This window comes from Acanthochromis polyacanthus, chromosome 10, assembly GCF_021347895.1.
Source record: "Acanthochromis polyacanthus isolate Apoly-LR-REF ecotype Palm Island chromosome 10, KAUST_Apoly_ChrSc, whole genome shotgun sequence".
Taxonomy (NCBI): Eukaryota; Metazoa; Chordata; class Actinopteri; family Pomacentridae; genus Acanthochromis; species Acanthochromis polyacanthus.
In genome coordinates this window covers 417804-444829 of record NC_067122.1, presented here as the reverse complement: position 1 = coordinate 444829, position 27026 = coordinate 417804, and the positions used below count along the sequence as shown (strand labels likewise).

The window sequence follows — 27026 nt, the reverse complement described above, 5'->3', positions numbered from 1 at the left end:
AGACACAAATCGACAAAAACGAGACACAAAACGACAAAAACGAGACAAAGCGACAAAAACGAGACACAAATCAACAAAAACAAGACACAAATCAACAAAAACGAGACACAAATCAACAAAACGAGACACAAATCAACAAAAACGAGACACAAATCGACAAAAACGAGACACAAAACGACAAAAACGAGACAAAGCGACAAAAACGAGACACAAAATGACAAAAACGAGACAATCACAAAAACGAGACAATCACAAAAACGAGACACAAAATGACAAAAACAAGACAAAGCGACAAAAACGAGACACAAAATGACAAAAACGAGACACAAAGCGACAAAAATGAGACACAAAATGACAAAAACGAGACAATCACAAAAACGAGACACAAAGCGACAAAAACGAGACACAAAACGACAAAAACGAGACAAAGCGACAAAAACGAGACACAAAACGACAAAAACGAGACAAAGCGACAAAAACGAGACACAAAACGACAAAAACGAGACAAAGCGACAAAAACGAGACACAAAATGACAAAAACGAGACAATCACAAAAACGAGACACAAAACGACAAAAACGAGACACAAAACGACAAAAACAAGACAAAGCGACAAAAACGAGACACAAAACGACAAAAACGAGACAAAGCGACAAAAACGAGACACAAAATGACAAAAACGAGACACAAAATGACAAAAACGAGACAAAGCGACAAAAACGAGACACAAAATGACAAAAACAAGACAATCACAAAAACGAGACACAAAATGACAAAAACGAGACAAAGCGACAAAAACGAGACACAAAATGACAAAAACGAGACAATCACAAAAACGAGATACAAAATCACAAAAACGAGACACAAAGCGACAAAAATGAGAAAACGACAAAAATGAGACAAAATGACAAAACAAATAAGGATGAAAATAAAGTACAGACAACCAATAAATGCCTTTATCTGGGTCTGATGTTTCATTAATATATGACCTTTCTTGATTATTGACTCACATCAGATGTGATCTTTGCAAACGGTGAGATTTAAATGAGTTGTGCGATATTGTGGTGAATGTGACCGTTTCACTGAACAGTGATAAAGCTGCCGGTGTGGAAAGACTCTCACATCTTTAAGTACTTACATTAACCCAACGTGCACTTTAGTACCACTTAGGCTTGACCAGCTGAGATGCTTCCAGTATGAGGTCTGCCCATGATGGAACCATCAGCTTAGAGTGTGTTGGTGACCAGTACATGCTGCTGGTTTGTACTGGTGCTGTTGATGCTGCTCTTTCAGGTCCTTATTTAATCTTAATCATTTCACTGTTTTAACGTTTCTGCTCGTCTCTTCAGTAAATAATCAGGAAGCAAACTCCATCCCAGCTCTGCTCTGACGTCGTTCTGGAAGTATTTCTGCTGATGAACGCGAGGATTCATAAACCGACGTGTCTGCAGATGTTCGTCTGAATATCTGACAGATCGCTGATGAGAGCTGGAGTCTCTGTTCATCTGATTTAGGGCAGAATTCATGTCAACAGGAGGCTGAACCATGAACACGGATCACCTTTGATGTTTTACCTCGTCAGAGACGGTGTGCAAAATGATGCACGAGTCTGAAAATATTCCATAAATCTGTGTGAAAAAATATACGTGTGTGGGGCTCAGACATGTTTGAGCCTGAACACGGTCAGTGTATCGCTCTGACAGTGAAACATGGAGGGCAGTTTGTGTGTCTGGGTGGTAGTCCCACGATACAACAACAAAAAGACATAAAATAAGCAAAAAGAGACACAACAACTGCAAAGAGACACACAGTGAAAACTTCCTCATTGTCAACATTATTGGGACATTTTAGAAAATGTGTTTGTGGAAATAAATGTTAAATAAACGTTTCTTTGAGAACATGGAAAAAAATTCAGTTTTTTCTCCAAGTTCTCAAAGAAAATATTAGAACTTTTACTGATATATATGGAATCACTTTAGATATTCTTAGGATTTTTTTTTGGAAGATTTTTACTCATTTTTGGAAAATATTCAGATTTTTTTATTTTTATTAATTTTTAAATTTTTACTTCGGGCCAAATTTGGGGATTAAAAAAAACTTTTGAGGGAAACTTTTAAGGAATTTTCTTCCTGAAGATTATCCAATTATTTTTTTTTTATTTTTATAAATTTGGGAAATCTTTTTATTTTTTGAATTTTTATTTCTTTGCCAATTTGAGGAAATTTTTAAGCGAAACTATCAAGGATTTTTTGGGGGAATTTTCTTCCTGAAGATTTCGCAATTTTTTTGCAGATTTTTTGGGATTTTTTTCAGACGAGGGAACAATATTTTTTGGTGCCCTAAATGGATAAAATCATGAGACATTTAGCTGATATTTCACAGGGTTGTACAAATAAACAGACTTTAGGACTTAAAGGTCTGGATGATGAGCTGGAATCTTCTAAAATAATAAATAATTCCTCCAAACCAGCACGAATAATCTCCCAAACCCTGAGATATTTGGTCTGAAATCCAGGAGGGTGTAAAAGAGGAAACCTGCAGGAATATTCTCAGATTAACTGCAGTGATGGAAAACCACATTTACCACGTTTAAATGAAACTAAAGTGGATTTCCTGCATGAAAAACATGAACACTGCGATAAGATTATCATCTGGAAATCACCTTTGGTTCAATTCTTAATAGTTTTTTGAATAAAAATGACTGTACTTTTATCAAATCTCCTCCTCTGGGGATTTTATCGTCGGTTTTTAACCTTTTTTCATTTTCGTCATTTCGGCTAATTTGTGTTTTATTTGTATCATTTTGTTCATATTCTTGCATATTTTATCAGCTTTTTTCGACATTTCATTAATTTTGTGGATTTTCTTTGTGTTTTTAGCATTTTGTTGAGCTTTTGGAGGGATTTTCTGACATATTTTTAACGTTTTCATCACATTTGTGGTTATTTTCTGATATTTTATTTGCTTCATTGTCTTCCTCAGTCGTATTCTGGATAATTTCTCTACATCCAGCAGACTTCCACTTTAATCCTGCTCACATTCTGCAGGTTTGTAGCCTCATTTCAGCAACATTTTACTCCTGAACACAGGAAGAAAACAGTTTCTTTGTAGCTGTTAACAGTATTTTCTGATTCATGGAGTGATAAACACCCAAATCCTTCACATCTGAGTGTAATGTCATAAAAACTTGTGTATTTTTATTTAGATAATTGCTCATTTGTATTTTTTAACAGAAACTCTTGTGATATAAAGTTTCATGCTGATATCTGCAGTGCCTCAGCTTCCAGTGTGTTTACATGTGCCGTTCTGTTTATATACATTTTATTTTAATTTGTTATTTTTCACCCAGAAAAAACAGAATTTACTGATTTATTTTCTCATAATACAAAAAAAGACTCACAGATGCCGTCGTGTTCGCTGATCTCGTCCGTTTTTATGTTGTTTTGTTAAATAAATTCTGTCTAAATTCTCACGACTTGAAGCTGATTTAATGTGAAATTAATTCTTCTTATGAATCCATCACTGAGTGTCTGATGAACACGCTTCGATACAGATTTTTACCCGCTCAGATGACAAAAAGCGGAACATTTTAGGAGGACAGCTTAAAGGTTTCATTAATATAAAGTTCAACGTGTGGTCTGTGGCGCCACCTGCTGACAGAAAACTGCACAAGAAGTTGACAGGACTTAAAAAGCTGCATGAAAATAAGAAAGTAACTCCTAAAAGGTCTTTGATTCAGTTTCACTGTTTAATGTGGAACTTTTAATGACTGGGTTTATCTTTAGAGCTGCTTTAATTTAATTTCTCACCCTGTTGTGCTAAAAAAAAAAAAAAAAAAAGATAAATGACACGAAATAGGTCAAATAAAGAGACAGATTTAGACGAAGAAGTGAGAAAAGAACAGACACAAAATGGTGACAAAAAAGAGAAACGACATAAGACAAACATAGAACTACAAAAACAAAATAAAAAACGACAAAATTGAGACAAACACGACATCAGATGACAAAAACAACACAAAAAAGACAAAGAAAAAGACAAAATGCGAAAAAAATGAGACAAATGATATGAAATAAGTCAGAAAAGAGACTTAACAGACACAAAACAACAAAATAGGACACAACAAATGAGACAAAAACAGACAGTGACAAAAAAATGGCAGAAAATGACCAAAATATAAGACAAATGACGAGACAAAAACGACATCAGTGACAAAAATCAACACACAGACCACACAAAAGAGACAAAACGACAAAAACAAGAGACAAAAAATGAAACAAATGACATGAAATGAGTCACAAAAGAGACTTAAGAGACACAAAATAACAAAATAGGACACAACTAACAACAAATGAGACAAAAACAGACACAAAACGACAAAAAAATGACAGCAAATGACAAAAGACTTGTCTTCTTTCTGCTCCCTTTCATTTGTGTTTGGTGACTTGTATTTACATGAAACTTTTTTTATTTTACAAATGAATGAAATAAAACAAACAAACAAAAATAAGTCAAAAAAGAGACATCAGACAAAGAAGATTCAAAACTTAAAACAAAATAAAAACGACAAAAATGAGACAAAACAAGACAAATGACATGAAATATGTCAAAAAAGAGACATCATTAGACAAAGAAGACACAAAACTAAAAACAAAGTATAAAAAAAGAGAAAACGACACAATAACTGTGTGTTGTATGTTTTGTCGTGTTTTTCTGGAGGTCAGATGAAAAAGATGCGACCAAAAACTGACTTTATGCCACAAATGATGAAAACAAACATTTTAGGACTGCAGCTTAAGCTCAACGTGTGGTCTGTGGCGCCCCCTGCTGACAGAAAACTGCACAACAAGTTGACAAGATTAAAAAAGCTGCATGAAAATAAAACCGAAAACGTCCTTTTTTATTCAGTTTAACCGAGTTTAACGTGTAATGACTGCATTTCTCTTTAGCTTTAATCTTTTTGCTTTAATTTATTATCTCATAAAAAGAGACAAACGACATGAAATAAGTCAAAAAAGAGAAACGTTAGACAAAGAAATGAGAAAAGAACACACAAAATGACAAAAAATAGAGAAATGACACAAAACAAGCCAAACAAAATAAAAAACTACAAAAATTGAAACAAAGACAAACAAATGACATAACACAAAAACAACATCAAATGACAAAAACAACCAAAGACCACAAAAAAAAAGAAAATGACAAAAAACAGACACAAAATTAATACTTTTTTAAAAGATGTTTTATTTATATTTATTTAGGGATTCTTCCAAAATTTGTAAATATTTTGACGATATTTTAGAAAGATTTTATTACAATTTTTTAAAAACTTTTTTGAAAAATATATTTCAACTACAATTTTCAATACATTTATTGATTTTTCTAAATAATTTAAAAAAGCAAGATTCTTTAGATTTTATTTTACACATTTTATTAATATTTTTGCACATTTATTAAATGTTTATGAAGACATTTTATTGGTATTTTTAGGATATTTTAGGAATATTTTATCCTTATTTTCAATTTTTTTTAAATATTTCAATTACACTTTCTAGAACATTTGATTTTTCTAGATATAGTAATTAAAAAATACAATTTTTATTTTATTGTTTACACATTTTATTAATTTTTTAGGACATTTACTAAATATTTTTCAGACCATTTCTTAACATTTCTGGGTCATTTGAATGAATACTTTCAAGATATTTTATTAGTGTTTCGTTAATACTTTTAGGAATTCTTCCAACAATATTTTTATGACAATTAAGACAATTTAAAGACATTAAATTAATATCTTATTATTTTTGAAGATGTTTTATTTATATTTTGGGGGATTCTTCCAACATTTATAAATATTGTTAGGATATTTTAGAATTCTTTTTCAAAAAAATTTTTTTTTACATTTTTTAAATATATTTCAATTACACTTTTTAAGGAAATTTATTAATTTTTTAAATTTATTTAATTCATGAATAACTACACCACAACAGCAGCTTCTTCTTCTTCTTCTTTATATTTGGTGAAAAAGCAACAGAAACATGATCCGTTCACCAACGTTTAAATTATTTACAAAATAAATAAAACTAACGGACAAATAAAACCTGTCGTTTCAGCATGAAGCTAACACAAAATTATCTTTACTGTTTTGACTCAAATGTCCACCAGTGAACCATCTGGAGCTGCAATCGTTTGGTGTGCGTTGTTTTTTTTTCCCCTTTTACGACAGAAAACTGAACATCTTTGAACAAAACCAGACGTTTCTTTTAATTACGTGTATCCTTCCGCCTGCAGGGTGGATGGATGCGGTGAGGAAGTAGTTCCAGCCGGTTCGTTGCTTTAAACTGTTCCTGTCACTTCTCTCGCTCCGTATTTTCTGTATTTTCATGTTTTAGAAAATAAACCTGTTTCCTCAGACGTTGTCTTTGAGTTCAGATCTTCTTAAAGACTTTCTGACGTTCTGCAGAGTTCCTCCTTCAGCTCGTCCACGGATCTTTCCCCGTCTGCTCCTGAAACAACAAAACGAACCGATTCAGTATGAAGCCGTTAAATCTGGTTTCCACGGTGACCTGATGTGCTGGTTTCCATGGCGACCTGGTATCGGCTGTAGTGCGTCGGGCTGCTGCAGTGCTGCTGTTTGGCTTCGTCCTCGTCAGTGAAGGTCAGCTGACAGAGATTACAGAAGTAATGGACGACGGGACGCACGAACTCCGTACCTGCAGCACAGGAAACACCAAGGGGACAGTGAACGCACCACAGCTCGACAAAGTTATTTCATCTCTACGGCAGACAGTTATTAAAGGTAGAGACACTTTAGTCACAATAATACCAACAAAGTGGACTAAATGCTGGAAACGTGACCAATAGGACAAGAAATGTCTCAAAAATGACCTGAAAGCTGTAAAATACGAGAAATGTGTCTGAAATGAGCAAGAAAATGGACCAAAAGGACAAATTTGACAATGAAAGGACTTCAAACTTGTGTAAAACGACCAAAAGGACAAGAAACGTTTCCCAAAACGGCAAAAACTCGTCTGAAACGTTCTGAAACTTTTAAAATGACAAACTTCTCCCAAGAGTGAAAAACTTGACCGAGAAATGACTTCAAACTCGTTTAGAACGACTAAAAAGGACAGGAAATGTTTCCCAAAAGTCTTAAACTCGTCTGAAACGACTAAACTTGCTCATAGTGACGCCACTAATTAGACATTTAACCCTTTCAGGTAAACTCACTCATTCAGAAACTATTGGTCTTTAAAATGGAAAAGTTCCTTTAAATGGATCCATGTTTCTACTAAAATTCAGTCTTCGGTCAACATTTCTAACTTTTGAGGTTCTAACATGAGTAGAGCTTCATGTTTTCTTCAACTAAGGTAAGATAATGTTCCATTTTTTTTGGTATTTTGTCTTTAAATCCGTCTCCAGAATGACTTGAAACTTCTTCAACGTGACTCAAACTTCCACTAAAGGACTTAAAATTTGTGTAAACGAATCCGTTGGTGTCAAAATGGCAAAAAGAATAACTGTTGATCTTGGAAATGCAAAAATAAAGCGCTAAGTTTTCAAACCAGGCTGGAATTATGGCCTTATAAACTTCCTGTAAGTGTTTCTATGAATGGATCCATGTTTCCACTAAGGTTGTTGCTAGAGATACGGACCCGTACCCGTAGCCTGTGGACTACGGATACGGCACTTGCCATTTGCCAATCAGATACGCGAGATCTGGTCATGTGACTCCCGGTAGACGCTAGCTGTACGGACCCGTAGCATCGGTACGACAGGTACGGACCCTAAACCTGACCCTAACACCAACCCTAACCTTAACCTTTGCTTACCTTTCAACAGTTTGCAGTGGTTAGCAGCTTCTTGACTCGCGAGACTCGCGTACGGGTCCGTATCTGTCTGGCAAATGGAAAGTGCCGTATCCGTAGGCCACAGGCTACGGATACGGACCCGTATCCGTAGCCACTACCTTCCACTAAAACAGTCTTTGGTCTCCAACTGTTGAGGCTCTGAAAGACGCTGGTTCCAGTTTTTAGCCACTTAAAATAAATGGTGATCGACTAAAGGATTAATACTGAAACATTTATTTAAACGTGTCAAACAGAAATTTAAAATTTGTACAATTTTCATGTTATTCTAAATTCTCCTTAAGTACTAATAATTGATGTAATTCCTGGAAAAATCAAACGTTCGACCCCAAACACCAACAATGATTACTAATAAAGTTAATAATTAATCATTGAAGCTGCTTAGGAATGAAATCATATTTTTAAATCCCAAAGAAAGTTACATTAAAAAATACAAAACTCCTTGAAGAAGAAAAACTGTATTTTTGTGAAACCAAATAAAACTTGGACACAGATGATGCATTCATGATCTGATTTGGTGACTCCTTTCACATCCACCAACAGGTTTTGGGGTTCTGAGGGTTAAAAGAGAAAATAAATCATCTTGTCTAAACGTAATTTAAGACTTTAGATTTTAAGGTGTTTTCTTCAGACATTTCAGAATCTACAGACTTTCTATCAAAGATGAAACTTAACTAAAGATGTTTTTAGGAGCTCATTTGTGAACTTTATGCTTCTTGTCTGTGATGATTGTTGTGTTTGTTTCTTCTTCAGTTTAAAAACATAGGCCACACCCACTAAAGTCAGCCAGCCAATCAGAGAAGCCCGATGTGTGATGTCATAAAGCCATCTGGTGACATCAGATGAACGTTCAGTGAAGACGTGAGATGAAGGACGTTTCTTACCAACAGGTTTGGCAGGTTTTTCGGGTTCGGGCCGTCGCTCCGTCTCCGCTGCAGCGTCATCGTTCTGAAAACATTCGTTCGTTTACGTTAAAAGATGCTGCAGTTCGAATTCTTGGTCGATGAACACAATCAGAGTTTCAGTTCTTCAGAGTTCAACAACAGATATTATCCTCCGATACTTGTTAAGAGAATTCAAGCCAACATTAAGTCTCTTTAATTAGCCGTCCTGATGTTAAGAGCGCCTCCTGCTGGTCAACACGTTCAACTACATACATTATATCTTCAGTGTTAGTATGTTTTATTTCTGTTCAGTGTTGGAAACGTGGAAAAATGTTGAACACGTTTCAGCTTCGTGTTTTTACTGGTCTTGTTTTCAATGCTAGGAATTTTCTACATACTAAGTTTTGTACGTGTGAAGTTTTCTGGACACACGGTTTTTAAGGACAGTTTTCAAAGGTCTAATTTTCTACAAACTTCCTAAACCAGACTTAGAATCAGCCTAAAACTAGACTAAATTTAGTTCAAAACCAGATCCCATCAGAATAGATAAAACATGCAGAGAACAAGTCCCAACTACTCTAAAATTAAAACAAAAACTAGATCAAACAGGCCAAATGCATTCTAAAGGCAGTCCAAACCCCGGTCTAACATCAAGTCTTACACCTCCTCCTAAAGGAGTCCAGAGCTAGTACCAAACTTGTTCCAAAACCTTTTAAAATCAGTTCCAAAAACAAGTCTAAACCTATTCTAACACTGAATCAAAAACCAGTGTCAAATTAGTTCAACAAGTTCCAACACCAAGTTGCCCCTAGTCATGCTGCTATAGGCCTATAGGCTGCTGGGGACTTCTCTTGACGCACTGAGCCCTTCTCTATCTACCTTTACATTTAATATGTATACCGTTATTGCAGTACATTCACTCTGTTTCCCCCTGTGCTATTTCTCCGAGTGTCCCTGGTCCCAGAGCTGGATGCTTCAGATCTGCGGTTGATGTTCCACCAGCTGGTCCAGTCTCCATCATGTCCACTGTGGGATGCTGCTGCTGACCTTCCTCCAGCCCTCTGCTTCCAACTCCCTTTTTTCCACCAGTCAACTCTGCATCACCTTCACTATACTGTTATGCTAACTTACATACTGTTTGAATTTTACTGCTAGCTATATATGGAGTATGTTTAATGTCAGAGCCGTACATCATCAGAGTAAACTATGAGTCAGTTTTCAATGTTAGCTTATACTTTGTCTGTGTCACATATCCTGTCATACATGTATTCAAATGTGTGTTGTGTTTTCCTTGCTTTCCCACCCCTCCCTCTTCTCCCATCCCTCCCCCTTGCCCTCCTCTCTCCTTCTCAACCCCCCCGGCCAGCAGGCAGATGGGTCCCCCCTATATAGAGCCGGGTTCTGCTCGAGGTTTCTTCCCTGTTAAAAGGGTGTTTTTCTTGCCACTGTCTCCTTTGGGCTGCTCTGGGGGTCAGGCATATGGGTTCTGTAAAGCGTCTTGAAACAATTTGACTGTAACTGACGCTATGTAAATAAAATTGAATTGAATTGAAAGTTCTAAACCGGTCCTGAGGCGACTCTAAAACAAGAACCTTGTTTCTGTGTGAACCATCTGCCTCTATGTCTGATTGAAGCTCCGCCCACAGTGAAACACCTGATCACCATGACAGCAGGTAAACCTTTGGGATTCTTTACCTCGTCCTCCTGAGTCTCTGCTATTTCCTCTGATTCTTCTTTCTTCATCCCTTACTAATTTTCTATGTATCCAGTTTCCTATGAATGGAGTTTTTTGCTTAATAATTTACTACGTACTAATTTTCTACATATGGAGCTTCCTACAGACTGACCTTAATACATATCAAGTTTTCTACACTAAAAGGAGACAGCTTCAGAAGTCAGCTTGGATTTTGCTCAAACCAAACTGTTCGTCGATTGTGACTCACTGACGATTGAAGACTTTAATATTGTTCGAAGACTTTCGAAGGAAACTGTTGGTGTTCAGCCGTACCTGTTCAGGTTGAGGTTTTGGACCATCTCCATTGTCAACTGGTGTATCTTGACACTCTGAATCTTTCACCTCCGACTCTGACGTTTCAGACTCCAAACAAACTTCAGTTGTCTTGTCTTCATCTCTCGGTTCCTCCGCCTCTGACGGTTTCTCTTCCAGCTGATCATCTTCTGGTTCCTGTTTTATCTCCAGATCTTTTTTGTCTTTTTCTGATTCTGTCTTCAGAGATTCTAGGGACACTGAGTCGTCCTCAGGAGTTTCTTCTCTTTTTTGGGTCTCATTTTCTGGACTTGTTTTCTTTCCTGGCATGTTTCTGCCAGCATCATTCTTCTCTGATGGGTTTTCGAGGTCTTTTTCTTCAGCTTTTTTGCTCAAAGACTCATTCTCTGGAGCCATTCCAGATGTTGAGTCTTCTTCTGGAGCCATTGCAGATGTTGAGTCTTCCTCTGGAGTCTTGTCAGACGCTGACTCTTCCTCTGGAGTCTTGTCAGACGCTGACTCTTCCTCTGGAGTCTTGTCAGACGCTGACTCTTCCTCTGGAGTCTTGTCAGACGCTGACTCTTCCTCTGGAGTCTTGTCAGACGCTGACTCTTCCTCTGGAGTCTTGTCAGACGCTGACTCTTCCTCTGGAGTCCTTTCAGACGTTGACTCTTTTGCTGGAGTCTTTTTAGACGCCGACTCTTTTGCTGGAGTCTTTTTAGACGCCGACTCTTTTGCTGGAGTCTTTTTAGACGCCGACTCTTTTGCTGGAGTCTTTTTAGACGCCGACTCCTTCTCTGGAGTCTTTTTAGATGCCGACTCTTTCTCTGGGGTCTTTTTAGACGCCGACTCCTTCTCTGGAGTCTTTTTAGATGCCGACTCTTTCTCTGGAGTCTTTTTAGATGCCGACTCTTTCTCTGGAGTCTTTTAGATGCCGACTCTTTCTCTGGGGTCTTTTTAGACGCTGACTCTTCTGGAGTCTTTTCAGACGTTGACTCTTTGTCTGGAGTCTTTTTAGATGCTGACTCTGTCTCTGCTGACTTCTTCGAGGACTCCTCCTTCCTCTTCAACCTCTTGTCGGCTTCGTCCTGATCTGAAGTTCTGGATATGCTCCTCCTTCTTCTTTGACTTCTGCGATTGCTCCTCCTGCTGCTGCCTTTGTCCAAAGTTACACAGGTCCTGCAGAAATAGGGACTAGAGGATGAGCAACAACAGGAAGCTGACAAAGAGAAACAAGGATAGTAAAGAGGAGGTTTCTGACCCGTTAACGAGCCGGTGGTATTTGTAGGAGAGGCGGACGACGAGTGGCAAGTCGCCGTAAATGCGGGGTGGTCTGAAGTACTGCTTTCTGGCAGCTCTTGAGGCCTCTGATGAACTCGACATCTCAATGAAACCCTGAAACACAGAAACAGAAATCATCCCTTAAATCTCAGAAGATCAACCAAATCCACTGAAACCTAAGTCCAAAACCAAACCAAAAGCAGTACAAAACACATCCAAAACACATCCCAAACAAGTTCACAATAAAGTCCAAAACAATACCAGGTCCAAAATCAACTCCAAAACCAGCCCAAAGCAAATCAAAACTAAGTCCAGAACAAAGTTTTTCCATCAAGTAAATCAACACGACTGTTGACCTGTTGCTGTATATCTCCCCTCAAACAGCTGCCATGGTAACCAGATGATCAAAAACTGCCTGTGGATCTGTCATGTTTCTGCTTTTGCTGACAGTTACACACTCAGGTGTAAAATGAAACCAATGATTTGGTTTCACAGCAGGAAAATCATAAGTCTGAACAGATCAGGCTGATTGTAATTAAAATAGTTTCAGTTGAGTTGTTCAAACCTGTTGTCGGCCACGGAGCAGGAGGTAGCGCACCGGCGTCCCGAAGTCTCTCACCAGGTTGATGAAATCTGAGTCGGAGAAGGCCAGCGGCACGTTGTTGAAGTAAAGCACTCTGAAGGACTGCACTGGCTGCAAACAAAGAACAAATTTATTACTAGGGCTGGGACTTTAATGCGTTAATTTCTATTAGGTTATTAGAGAAGAAATAACGCGTTAAATAAATTCATGCACTTAATCGCACATTTGTCAGTTCCCTAATTTGTGGTACACCCGTAACACTGACTAACACTCCAGCCCGGTAGGTGGCGCTAATGAAGCTAAAGTCTGTCTGCAGCGTACGGTCTATGGTCTGCAGTGAAGAAGATACACAGGGGTGACGTCAGGAGGTTTGGTGAACAGAGAAGGAAGAGGAGATGCATCGAGCTTGTTGAGAGGAAAGCTTTCTTTTAAAAATCTTCCTGATGTCAGCTTGGGTAAAAGCCTGGTTGTTTGAAAATTGTACAACAAAGAGTTTTCTGATCTCAGCACTTCAAGCTGACGGCATCACCTCAATGCAAAACATGTTGCTGTTAGCACCAGAGCTAACGCTGGATATGACAGTCCTGCTAACGTGTAGCCATCCCATAATAGACCACTTTAGAAGACAATGATAGCGCTTCAGTTTACAAAAAGTCGTACAATGTCGAATACAATCGCCTTCAAACATCTTGATCTGTTGGACCAAAAGTCCAAATAGTCTTTACCTCGTCCTCCTGAGACTCTGCTGATTCCTCCGATTCTTCCTTCTTCATCCCACAATCGTCTTCCTCATCCTCCTCGTCTGTCTCCTGCACCTCCTTCTCCTCCTCATCTGTCAAGAAGTTAAACACTTTAAATTTTGTCTTCTATCAGTTGTCAATTTCCAGAAACACCTCGACTTTGTTTTCTACCTTGTTCCAGTGATTGTGGACTGTCGTTCTCTTCGGCAGCTTCCTCCTCCTCTTCTTCCTCTTCTTCCTCTTCTTCTTCTTCTTCCTCCTCCTGATCCTCTCCGTCCTCTGCGATCACCTCCATCCCCTCGATGTCGCTCTCCTCTGCAGAAACCCTGCAAGTGATCATATTGATGTCTTTATATCTGGTTCGGTCCGTGTCAACTTCAGAAAGAATTCAGGAAATATGTCGCTGCATCATTTCAGATTTTGTTAGAATTTAGAGACCAAAACCTAAATCCTGTAAAACATTTTGGCTGAACTTTTCACTGTCTAACATCAGTGGAATTTTGTGTGTGGCAAGATATATGTTTGAGAACCTGAAATGAGATTTAAAAAAACAAAAAATCTTTAATGCTGTTAAATTTCACGATGTACAAGACATAGAAGCACCTTGTAACTTTGCACATGAAAGAGCAATATAGACCCCTATGAAAATCCATTTTTATGTGTTCACATCACCATTTTATCAAAATATATCAAAAAAGCCAAACCCTTTACCTGCCATATGTGCTGCACATCAACTTCTCCTCAGGTTACAGGACTCAAAAGTTGATGAAAGACTGTATTTCTAGCAGGAAGTATTGTACTACATATTTATGAGTTTCTTGGAGATACTGAACCTTTAAAATGCTTCTCAGGTAAGATGTTTACAGGGGAAAATTACACAAATTCACAGTTCAGAACACAGACAAAAACCTGGAAATTAAGCCATAGTATTTTACAGAACAGTTTTCAGTCCTCAGGAACAAATGCGTTAACTCTGAGTAAAATTTGAGACAGTGGAACAACACCACAGACACGCATTCCAAACAATTCTCTTTAAGCTGTTTGTTTGCTGCTTCCGTTTTCTCTCTTTGTTGATTTAGAAGAACAACAGGAACTCACTCTGCTTCCTCCTCTGTCTGCTCTGTGTCTGCAGCTTCAGGTTTGGAGGCGCTAAGAGAAGCCGGATCATCTTCAGACCTGGACTCTGGAAGAATCAGCGTGTAGATTTAAGGATTAGACGGTGGTTCTCAAACTTTTTCTGCCAGAGAACAAAAAAACTTTCACACACGTCCAATATCCTGAATTTTGCAGTGGTTTTCTCATCAATCACTGCTGACACCACATCAAGGGGAGTATTAGATCCTCAGCTATTGTATGTGGATTCTTGTACTTGGTGATTCTGAATGACTCTGTTAGTAATTTTCCGTTCACTGATGCAGCTTTTACCACCACATGTTCCTGCTGATGGTATTCATCAGGTTTTCTCTGAAAGAAGTCAAGAGGCTTCTTGACGTGACTGGGATGTAATGTCTCCATGTGTCTTCTTAATTTGCTTGGCCTCATACTGTGACAGTTTTCTAACAAAACACACAGGGGTCTCTCCTCACCTCTGACCAGAGTCGCTGTGAAGCCAAGAGCGAGATAAGCCTCGTCATATTTTCTCAACTTCTTTTCTGGAGGCTGTATCTTGTCTGTCTTCTGCCTCATTTTCTTTTTCGTCCTGGTCAAATATTTCTCCATTCTCTGCCACTTCTGACAGCTAATCATCGTGGTTTAAGCAGAATGAATTGGGGACGCTTACCGTGTCAGTGCAGTTTGAGTATTGCTGTGCGGCGTGAAAAACAGGCCAACGCTAAAACAACAGCTCGGCTAATTGGTTCTGCGTAGACGGACCTTTTCCACTCAGTCACTTTCATGAATGAATGATGCCCGCATTCTCCACCAAAATCACACTAAACTGTCAGTCAAATATGCGGGGGATTAACGTTGAGGTGTTTTTCCTGACATGGAAAACACCACATCTGAATGTCGGCAGCTTGGTGGGCGTGTCACTACTGGGCCACTAGGTGGTCACATGACAGCCCTTCAGACCTTCAGTCAAGTAGAGGTATCAGACCAACGTGGCAGCTTTCTTTCTTTCAAGTTTATTTGTAAAAGGACAGCGTGCAGTTACATTAAAAAGATGGCTGCACCAGATTTAGCTTCAAGCTAATTTCCATCTGTAGTCCTTGGTCCATAAAAAACGTTCATTATTTAAAACAACGCATATAAAACGCATTACATTAACAATGCAAAAACAAAATCAAAATCAATCTTAAAATATTTACAAAATTGTATGTAACGTTGTTGGTTTATAGTACAATTATCAAAAAGCAAAAGTATAACGAGGAAGACTGTATTCAAACCAATTACAATATATTTAAAATGCATTTAAATGACAAAAACAGAGTGCAAAAGTACAAAGTTAAAGTGCAGAGTTGTATGCGAAACAATAGTTTCGTAGATCCTAAAGGTGGTAGCTATCAGATGGTACCAACGAGGGTAGCATCTGATAGCTCTATACCAGATTGGTACTGTAAATACACACTGTACTATTTTTACACTGATAGTCTGGTAGTCTGGCAGCCATCAGATGGTACCCACGAGGGTATCATCTGATGGCCAAATACCCGTCTGGTATTATTAATGTGAACAGGACTGACGATCAAACAGCCAGTTTTTAACAGCCCAAGAAAAGCTGTGGAAATCTGCCAAGTTCTTAAAATTATCAAGCAGCCCATTCCATTCCTTGATGGCTTTGTAAGAAAAGGCTGACTGAGAGAAGGCAGACTTTCTTTTGGGAATGTGGCAGTCACCCCTGAACGCCGACCTAAGCACTCTACTGGTTAGTTGAGAGCGTAGCTGTACAAAGGTCTTTAGAGGGGGTGATGCTGCGTCATGTAAGATTTTATGTACCAGGCAGATATCAGAGTACCTGATCAGGTTGTCAAAGCTTAAAATTTTATATTTTTCCAATATGTTGCAATGGTGGTACCATTTGGTAGCTCGGTCTCAAACTTTCTTTTATTATGAAAAGAGTTCAGCGACAAGTATTTCTGAAAGCATTCGAGGTGGGACATGAGCTGCTGAATCTATACTCGTTTTAGTTCAACAACGGCTACTTTAGACAGTTTACGAAAGTTTGGCGAGACGTCGGACCTCTGCTCCCTGCGCCTCATTTGCATAAAGTAGAAGTCAGGTCTACTTAATGCAGATGAACTACAGGCAACACACCGCAACGAAGCTCAAAAGTCAACTAAAACATGAAGAAAGGTGTTTAATACTGAAACGTTTGTTTAAACGTGTCAAACAGAAATTTAAAATTTGTACAATTTTCATGTTATTCTAAATTCTCCTTAAGTACTAATAATCGATGTAATTCCTGGAAAAATCAAACGTTCGACCCCAAACACCAACAATGATTACTAATAAAGTTAATAATTAATCATTGAAGCTGCTTAGGAATGAAATCATATTTTTAAATCCCAAAGAAAGTTACATTAAAAAATACAAAACTCCTTGAAGAAGAAAAACTGTATTTTTGTGAAACCAAATAAAACTTGGACGCAGATGATGCATTCATGATCTGATTTGGTGACTCCTTTCACATCCACCAACAGGTTTTGGGGTTCTGAGGGTTAAAAGAGAAAATAAATCATCTTGTCTAAACGTAATTTAAGACTTTAGATTTTAAGGTGTTTTCTTCAGACATTTCAGAATCTACAGACTTTCTATCAAAGATGAAACTTAACTAAAGATGTTTTTAGGAGCTCATTTGTGAACTTTATGCTTCTTGTCTGTGATGATTGTTGTGTTTGTTTCTTCTTCAGTTTAAAAACATAGGCCACACCCACTAAAGTCAGCCAGCCAATCAGAGAAGCCCGATGTGTGATGTCATAAATCCATCTGGTGACATCAGATGAACGTTCAGTGAAGACGTGAGATGAAGGACGTTTCTTACCAACAGGTTTGGCAGGTTTTTCGGGTTCGGGCCGTCGCTCCGTCTCCGCTGCAGCGTCATCGTTCTGAAAACATTCGTTCGTTTACGTTAAAAGATGCTGCAGTTCGAATTCTTGGTCGATGAACACAATCAGAGTTTCAGTTCTTCAGAGTTCAACAACAGATATTATCCTCCGATACTTAAGAGAATTCAAGCCAACATTAAGTCTCTTTAATTAGCCGTCCTGATGTTAAGAGCGCCTCCTGCTGGTCAACACGTTCAACTACATACATTATATCTTCAGTGTTAGTATGTTTTATTTCTGTTCAGTGTTGGAAACGTGGAAAAATGTTGAACACGTTTCAGCTTCGTGTTTTTACTGGTCTTGTTTTCAATGCTAGGAATTTTCTACATACTAAGTTTTGTACGTGTGAAGTTTTCTGGACACACGGTTTTTAAGGACAGTTTTCAAAGGTCTAATTTTCTACAAACTTCCTAAACCAGACTTAGAATCAGCCTAAAACTAGACTAAATTTAGTTCAAAACCAGATCCCATCAGAATAGATAAAACATGCAGAGAACAAGTCCCAACTACTCTAAAATTAAAACAAAAACTAGATCAAACAGGCCAAATGCATTCTAAAGGCAGTCCAAACCCCGGTCTAACATCAAGTCTTACACCTCCTCCTAAAGGAGTCCAGAGCTAGTACCAAACTTGTTCCAAAACCTTTAAAAATCAGTTCCAAAAACAAGTCTAAACCTATTCTAACACTGAATCAAAAACCAGTGTCAAATTAGTTCAACAAGTTCCAACACCAAGTTGCCCCTAGTCATGCTGCTATAGGCCTATAGGCTGCTGGGGACTTCTCTTGACGCACTGAGCCCTTCTCTATCTACCTTTACATTTAATATGTATACCGTTATTGCAGTACATTCACTCTGTTTCCCCCTGTGCTATTTCTCCGAGTGTCCCTGGTCCCAGAGCTGGATGCTTCAGATCTGTGGTTGATGTTCCACCAGCTGGTCCAGTCTCCATCATGTCCACTGTGGGATGCTGCTGCTGACCTTCCTCCAGCCCTCTGCTTCCAACTCCCTTTTTCCACCAGTCAACTCTGCATCACCTTCACTATACTGTTATGCTAACTTACATACTGTTTGAATTTTACTGCTAGCTATATATGGAGTATGTTTAATGTCAGAGCCGTACATCATCAGAGTAAACTATGAGTCAGTTTTCAATGTTAGCTTATACTTTGTCTGTGTCACATATCCTGTCATACATGTATTCAAATGTGTGTTGTGTTTTCCTTGCTTTCCCACCCCTCCCTCTTCTCCCATCCCTCCCCCTTGCCCTCCTCTCTCCTTCTCAACCCCCCCGGCCAGCAGGCAGATGGGTCCCCCCTATATAGAGCCGGGTTCTGCTCGAGGTTTCTTCCCTGTTAAAAGGGTGTTTTCCTGCCACTGTCTCCTTTGGGCTTGCTCTGGGGGTCAGGCATATGGGTTCTGTAAAGCGTCTTGAAACAATTTGACTGTAACTGACGCTATGTAAATAAAATTGAATTGAATTGAAAGTTCTAAACCGGTCCTGAGGCGACTCTAAAACAAGAACCTTGTTTCTGTGTGAACCATCTGCCTCTATGTCTGATTGAAGCTCCGCCCACAGTGAAACACCTGATCACCATGACAGCAGGTAAACCTTTGGGATTCTTTACCTCGTCCTCCTGAGTCTCTGCTATTTCCTCTGATTCTTCTTTCTTCATCCCTTACTAATTTCCTATGTATCGAGTTTCCTATGAATGGAGTTTTTTGCTTAATAATTTACTACGTACTAATTTTCTACATACGGAGCTTCCTACAGACTGACCTTAATACATATCAAGTTTTCTACACTAAAAGGAGACAGCTTCAGAAGTCAGCTTGGATTTTGCTCAAACCAAACTGTTCGTCGATTGTGACTCATTGACGATTGAAGACTTTAACCCTTTAAGCTTCAGTCAATTCCAGACGTTTTCAGTACAAAAAAATCGCTAATATTCTATTTTTAAATTAAAAAAAATTACGAAAAATACGGGGAATATTGGACGCGCATCGGGAGGTGCATTTCCTTGAAAACGACCGATTCGGGGATTTTATACCGACTTCAGGACATGTTTTGGACAAAATAGTTTACTGGCTTGTGTCATCTGATGTAAAAGGTTGGATTATGGCCGTTTTTTGTGGAATCTTTTTTTTTGTGTGTAATAATAAACCCGGAAATGTGAGTCGCGCTGTGTGCTTTGAAGCCATGTATAGAGAACGGATGGATGAATATTTGTTTTTGTCGGACAAATGTGTTTTTCTCACCCGCTGTGGTAATCGCATCTGAAAGTGGTTTATACCGGCGGATTCATGAGAATCTAAGCTTTCCATCGGTGTATAGTGTTTGTATAATCGTGTTTGCAGCCGTCGGACATTCCTGAAATTCCTATGCAAATTAGTAGGTGTACCGCCGGCGGTACACTGAAGCTTAATTAATATTGTTCGAAGACTTTCGAAGGAAACTGTTGGTGTTCAGCCGTACCTGTTCAGGTTGAGGTTTTGGACCATCTCCATTGTCAACTGGTGTATCTTGACACTCTGAATCTTTCACCTCCAACTCTGACGTTTCAGACTCCAAACAAACTTCAGTTGTCTTGTCTTCATCTCTCGGTTCCTCCGCCTCTGACGGTTTCTCTTCCAGCTGATCATCTTCTGGTTCCTGTTTTATCTCCAGATCTTTTTTGTCTTTTTCTGATTCTGTCTTCAGAGATTCTAGGGACACTGAGTCGTCCTCAGGAGTTTCTTCTCTTTTTTGGGTCTCATTTTCTGGACTTGTTTTCTTTCCTGGCATGTTTCTGCCAGCATCATTCTTCTCTGATGGGTTTTCGAGGTCTTTTTCTTCAGCTTTTTTGCTCAAAGACTCATTCTCTGGAGCCATTCCAGATGTTGAGTCTTCTTCTGGAGCCATTGCAGATGTTGAGTCTTCTTCTGGAGTCTTGTCAGACGCTGACTCTTCCTCTGGAGTCTTGTCAGACGCTGACTCTTCCTCTGGAGTCTTGTCAGACGCTGACTCTTCCTCTGGAGTCTTGTCAGACGCTGACTCTTCCTCTGGAGTCTTGTCAGACGCTGACTCTTCCTCTGGAGTCTTGTCAGACGCTGACTCTTCCTCTGGAGTCTTGTCAGACGCTGACTCTTCCTCTGGAGTCTTGTCAGACGCTGACTCTTCCTCTGGAGTCCTGTCAGACGCTGACTCTTCCTCTGGAGTCCTGTCAGACGTTGACTCTTCCTCTGGAGTCCTGTCAGACGTTGACTCTTCCTCTGGAGTCCTTTCAGACGCCGACTCTTTCTCTGGAGTCTTTTTAGACGCCGACTCTTTTGCTGGAGTCTTTTTAGACGCCGACTCTTTTGCTGGAGTCTTTTTAGATGCCGACTCTTTTGCTGGAGTCTTTTTAGACGCCGACTCCTTCTCTGGAGTCTTTTTAGATGCCGACTCTTTTGCTGGAGTCTTTTTAGATGCCGACTCTTTCTCTGGAGTCTTTTTAGATGCCGACTCTTTCTCTGGGGTCTTTTTAGACGCTGACTCTTCTGGAGTCTTTTCAGACGTTGACTCTTTGTCTGGAGTCTTTTTAGATGCTGACTCTGTCTCTGCTGACTTCTTCGAGGACTCCTCCTTCCTCTTCAACCTCTTGTCGGCTTCGTCCTGATCTGAAGTTCTGGATATGCTCCTCCTTCTTCTTTGACTTCTGCGATTGCTCCTCCTGCTGCTGCCTTTGTCCAAAGTTACACAGGTCCTGCAGAAATAGGGACTAGAGGATGAGCAACAACAGGAAGCTGACAAAGAGAAACAAGGATAGTAAAGAGGAGGTTTCTGACCCGTTAACGAGCCGGTGGTATTTGTAGGAGAGGCGGACGACGAGTGGCAAGTCGCCGTAAATGCGGGGTGGTCTGAAGTACTGCTTTCTGGCAGCTCTTGAGGCCTCTGATGAACTCGACATCTCAATGAAACCCTGAAACACAGAAACAGAAATCATCCCTTAAATCTCAGAAGATCAACCAAATCCACTGAAACCTAAGTCCAAAACCAAACCAAAAGCAGTACAAAACACATCCAAAACACATCCCAAACAAGTTCACAATAAAGTCCAAAACAATACCAGGTCCAAAATCAACTCCAAAACCAGCCCAAAGCAAATCAAAACTAAGTCCAGAACAAAGTTTTTCCATCAAGTAAATCAACACGACTGTTGACCTGTTGCTGTATATCTCCCCTCAAACAGCTGCCATGGTAACCAGATGATCAAAAACTGCCTGTGGATCTGTCATGTTTCTGCTTTTGCTGACAGTTACACACTCAGGTGTAAAATGAAACCAATGATTTGGTTTCACAGCAGAAAAATCATAAGTCTGAACAGATCAGGCTGATTGTAATTAAAATAGTTTCAGTTGAGTTGTTCAAACCTGTTGTCGGCCACGGAGCAGGAGGTAGCGCACCGGCGTCCCGAAGTCTCTCACCAGGTTGATGAAATCTGAGTCGGAGAAGGCCAGCGGCACGTTGTTGAAGTAAAGCACTCTGAAGGACTGCACTGGCTGCAAACAAAGAACAAATTTATTACTAGGGCTGGGACTTTAATGCGTTAATTTCTATTAGGTTATTAGAGAAGAAATAACGCGTTAAATAAATTCATGCACTTAATCGCACATTTGTCAGTTCCCTAATTTGTGGTACACCCGTAACACTGACTAACACTCCAGCCCGGTAGGTGGCGCTAATGAAGCTAAAGTCTGTCTGCAGCGTACGGTCTATGGTCTGCAGTGAAGAAGATACACAGGGGTGACGTCAGGAGGTTTGGTGAACAGAGAAGGAAGAGGAGATGCATCGAGCTTGTTGAGAGGAAAGCTTTCTTTTAAAAATCTTCCTGATGTCAGCTTGGGTAAAAGCCTGGTTGTTTGAAAATTGTACAACAAAGAGTTTTCTGATCTCAGCACTTCAAGCTGACGGCATCACCTCAATGCAAAACATGTTGCTGTTAGCACCAGAGCTAACGCTGGATATGACAGTCCTGCTAACGTGTAGCCATCCCATAATAGACCACTTTAGAAGACAATGATAGCGCTTCAGTTTACAAAAAGTCGTACAATGTTGAATACAATCGCCTTCAAACATCTTGATCTGTTGGACCAAAAGTCCAAATAGTCTTTACCTCGTCCTCCTGAGACTCTGCTGATTCCTCCGATTCTTCCTTCTTCATCCCACAATCGTCTTCCTCATCCTCCTCGTCTGTCTCCTGCACCTCCTTCTCCTCCTCATCTGTCAAGAAGTTAAACACTTTAAATTTTGTCTTCTATCAGTTGTCAATTTCCAGAAACACCTCGACTTTGTTTTCTACCTTGTTCCAGTGATTGTGGACTGTCGTTCTCTTCGGCAGCTTCCTCCTCCTCTTCTTCCTCCTCCTCCTCCTCCTCCTCCTCTTCTTCTTCCTCCTCCTGATCCTCTCCGTCCTCTGCGATCACCTCCATCCCCTCGATGTCGCTCTCCTCTGCAGAAACCCTGCAAGTGATCATATTGATGTCTTTATATCTGGTTCGGTCCGTGTCAACTTCAGAAAGAATTCAGGAAATATGTCGCTGCATCATTTCAGATTTTGTTAGAATTTAGAGACCAAAACCTAAATCCTGTAAAACATTTTGGCTGAACTTTTCACTGTCTAACATCAGTGGAATTTTGTGTGTGGCAAGATATATGTTTGAGAACCTGAAATGAGATTTAAAAAAACAAAAAATCTTTAATGCTGTTAAATTTCACGATGTACAAGACATAGAAGCACCTTGTAACTTTGCACATGAAAGAGCAATATAGACCCCTATGAAAATCCATTTTTATGTGTTCACATCACCATTTTATCAAAATATATCAAAAAAGCCAAACCCTTTACCTGCCATATGTGCTGCACATCAACTTCTCCTCAGGTTACAGGACTCAAAAGTTGATGAAAGACTGTATTTCTAGCAGGAAGTATTGTACTACATATTTATGAGTTTCTTGGAGATACTGAACCTTTAAAATGCTTCTCAGGTAAGATGTTTACAGGGGAAAATTACACAAATTCACAGTTCAGAACACAGACAAAAACCTGGAAATTAAGCCATAGTATTTTACAGAACAGTTTTCAGTCCTCAGGAACAAATGCGTTAACTCTGAGTAAAATTTGAGACAGTGGAACAACACCACAGACACGCATTCCAAACAATTCTCTTTAAGCTGTTTGTTTGCTGCTTCCGTTTTCTCTCTTTGTTGGTTTAGAAGAACAACAGGAACTCACTCTGCTTCCTCCTCTGTCTGCTCTGTGTCTGCAGCTTCAGGTTTGGAGGCGCTAAGAGAAGCCGGATCATCTTCAGACCTGGACTCTGGAAGAATCAGCGTGTAGATTTAAGGATTAGACGGTGGTTCTCAAACTTTTTCTGCCAGAGAAAAAAAAAACTTTCACACACGTCCAATATCCTGAATTTTGCAGTGGTTTTCTCATCAATCACTGCTGACACCACATCAAGGGGAGTATTAGATCCTCAGCTATTGTATGTGGATTCTTGTACTTGGTGATTCTGAATGACTCTGTTAGTAATTTTCCGTTCACTGATGCAGCTTTTACCACCACATGTTCCTGCTGATGGTATTCATCAGGTTTTCTCTGAAAGAAGTCAAGAGGCTTCTTGACGTGACTGGGATGTAATGTCTCCATGTGTCTTCTTAATTTGCTTGGCCTCATACTGTGACAGTTTTCTAACAAAACACACAGGGGTCTCTCCTCACCTCTGACCAGAGTCGCTGTGAAGCCAAGAGCGAGATAAGCCTCGTCATATTTTCTCAACTTCTTTTCTGGAGGCTGTATCTTGTCTGTCTTCTGCCCTATTTTCTTTTTCGTCCTGGTCAAATATTTCTCCATTCTCTGCCACTTCTGACAGCTAATCATCGTGGTTTAAGCAGAATGAATTGGGGACGCTCACCGTGTCAGTGCAGTTTGAGTATTGCTGTGCGGCGTGAAAAACAGGCCAACGCTAAAACAACAGCTCGGCTAATTGGTTCTGCGTAGACGGACCTTTTCCACTCAGTCACTTTCGTGGATGAATGATGCCTGCATTCTCCACCAAAATCACACTAAACTGTCAGTCAAATATGCGGGGGATTAACGTTGAGGCGTTTTTCCTGACATGGAAAACACCACATCTGAATGTCGGCAGCTTGGTGGGCGTGTCACTACTGGGCCACTAGGTGGTCACATGACAGCCCTTCAGACCTTCAGTCAAGTAGAGGTATCAGACCAACGTGGCAGCTTTCTTTCTTTCAAGTTTATTTGTAAAAGGACAGCGTGCAGTTACATTAAAAAGATGGCTGCACCAGATTTAGCTTCAAGCTAATTTCCATCTGTAGTCCTTGGTCCATAAAAAACGTTCATTATTTAAAACAACGCATATAAAACGCATTACATTAACAATGCAAAAACAAAATCAAAATCAATCTTAAAATATTTACAAAATTGTGTGCAACGTTGTTGGTTTATAGTACAATTATCAAAAAGCAAAAGTATAACAAGGAAGACTGTATTCAAACCAATTACAATATATTTAAAATGCATTTAAATGACAAAAACAGAGTGCAAAAGTACAAAGTTAAAGTGCAGAGTTGTATGCGAAACAATAGTTTCGTAGATCCTAAAGGTGGTAGCTATCAGATGGTACCAACGAGGGTAGCATCTGATAGCTCTATACCAGATTGGTACTGTAAATACACACTGTACTATTTTTACACTGATAGTCTGGTAGTCTGGCAGCCATCAGATGGTACCCACGAGGGTATCATCTGATGGCCAAATACCCGTCTGGTATTATTAATGTGAACAGGACTGACGATCAAACAGCCAGTTTTTAACAGCCCAAGAAAAGCTGTGGAAATCTGCCAAGTTCTTAAAATTATCAAGCAGCCCATTCCATTCCTTGATGGCTTTGTAAGAAAAGGCTGACTGAGAGAAGGCAGACTTTCTTTTGGGAATGTGGCAGTCACCCCTGAACGACCTAAGCACTCTACTGGTTAGTTGAGAGCGTAGCTGTACAAAGGTCTTTAGAGGGGGTGATGCTGCGTCATGTAAGATTTTATGTACCAGGCAGATATCAGAGTACCTGATCAGGTTGTCAAAGCTTAAAATTTTATATTTTTCCAATATGTTGCAATGGTGGTACCATTTGGTAGCTCGGTCTCAAACTTTCTTTTATTATGAAAAGAGTTCAGCGACAAGTATTTCTGAAAGCATTCGAGGTGGGACATGAGCTGCTGAATCTATACTCGTTTTAGTTCAACAACGGCTACTTTAGACAGTTTACGAAAGTTTCGCGAGACGTCGGACCTCCACTCCCTGCGCCTCATTTGCATAAAGTAGAAGTCAGGTCTACTTAATGCAGATGAACTACAGGCAACACACCGCAACGAAGCTCAAAAGTCAACTAAAACATGAAGAAAGGCGTTTCACGTAGATAATGAATGGGATGAGAGTAATTGACGGATTTTGCGGACACGAACCTTAACGCATTTTGGATAAATCTGTTTGCTACGTTCTTGAAAATAAATAATGAAGTGTTTATTTTTTCCTGTTTTTGTTAAATTAACTGTATCATACTGCACAGAAGACCTCTCTGATTGCTGTCTCCTTCTAGTCGTGGTTGTTCTCGGTCAGCTTACCTGATTGCACCGTCTTTTTCCCGGACGGTCCGGTACTGGACTTGTCCCTGGACCCTGGTTTCTCTTTGCTGGTCTTCTCTCTGGACTTGGATCTGCTCTTTTTCTCTCCGTTTGACTTTTCCCTGGACTTGGATCTGGTCTCTCTGCTGGACTTTGTTCTTGATTTGTCCTTGGACCTGGACCTTGTACTTGATTTGTCCTTGGACCTGGACCTGGACTTTGTTCTTGATTTGTCCTTGGACCTGGACCTTGTTCTTGATTTGTCCTTGGACCTGGACCTGGACTTTGTTCTGGTCCGCCTGTTTCGGCTTGACTTGTCTCTGGATCTGGACCTGTTCTTCCTGGAGGACGTGCTGCTGGATTTGTCTCTGGATCTGGATCTACTCCTCCGGTGTCGGCTGGATCTTTCTTTAGATCTTTCTCTCGATCTGGACCTGGTCTTGCGGTCTCTGCTGGATTCCCTCCTCGTCCTCTTGGTCCCTGACTTCTCGTCTTTCTCTCGACTGGAACTCCTCGCTCTCTTGGCTGAACGGGGTTCCTCCTCGTACCTCTTTGCAGATGGAACCTTCCTGCAGGACAGAACAGACCAGAATCATGACTAACCAATAATCCGTGGATCGGAATCGACCGATTAATTTCCCGTCGGGTCGGTTTGCTCACATGAGGCTCTTGAACTCTCCGGAGAACGTGACTTTGATGGAGTCGCTTTTTATCCTCAGTGTGTTGGTCGAATAATAATCAACCAGCTTCTCAGCGTCCAAAACATTTTTCATCTCGACAAACGCCTGAAACATAAAAACAAACCATGAATCTGGACGCTGCTCATTGGAGGCTTCCCATTGGATGTTTGTTCGGCAGAGCGTCTGAGCAGAGCTAGCAGCAGTAATGGCAGCTGCTGGGGTGGATCAGACGGTTAGAAGATGAAAAGTAACATTATCCTTGAAGAAGCGACAAAATGAACATTATCCAATTATTACAAG

The 27026-nt window shown here is 39.8% G+C and overlaps 1 protein-coding gene across 6 annotated transcripts in view; it reads right to left on the bottom strand.

The window, feature by feature from the left end:
- Positions 1 to 5993: 5993 nt before the first annotated feature.
- The window catches only part of LOC110963907 (serine/arginine repetitive matrix protein 2-like), a 33641-nt gene continuing 12608 nt past the window's right edge, over positions 5994 to 27026 (bottom strand). For 3 of the 6 annotated variants that reach the window (XM_051954750.1, XM_051954753.1, XM_051954751.1), the window contains 15 exons: positions 26707 to 26831; positions 26047 to 26615; positions 23639 to 23723; positions 22706 to 22866; positions 22520 to 22626; positions 21777 to 21905; positions 21192 to 21325; positions 19861 to 21109; positions 17322 to 17385; positions 14441 to 14525; positions 13514 to 13668; positions 13328 to 13434; positions 12585 to 12713; positions 12000 to 12133; positions 10875 to 11917 (listed from right to left, as the gene is read on the bottom strand). In XM_051954750.1, coding sequence (XP_051810710.1) covers positions 11131 to 11917; positions 12000 to 12133; positions 12585 to 12713; positions 13328 to 13434; positions 13514 to 13668; positions 14441 to 14525; positions 17322 to 17385; positions 19861 to 21109; positions 21192 to 21325; positions 21777 to 21905; positions 22520 to 22626; positions 22706 to 22866; positions 23639 to 23723; positions 26047 to 26615; positions 26707 to 26831 — 4020 coding nt within the window. In that variant the 3' untranslated portion in view covers positions 10875 to 11130. Of the gene's footprint in view, positions 6506 to 6590; positions 6713 to 8751; positions 8816 to 10874; positions 11918 to 11999; positions 12134 to 12584; positions 12714 to 13327; positions 13435 to 13513; positions 13669 to 14440; positions 14526 to 17321; positions 17386 to 19860; positions 21110 to 21191; positions 21326 to 21776; positions 21906 to 22519; positions 22627 to 22705; positions 22867 to 23638; positions 23724 to 26046; positions 26616 to 26706; positions 26832 to 27026 lie in introns of those variants that run through there. The other 3 variants (XM_051954752.1, XM_051954754.1, XM_051954755.1) reach the window with 3 other exon arrangements.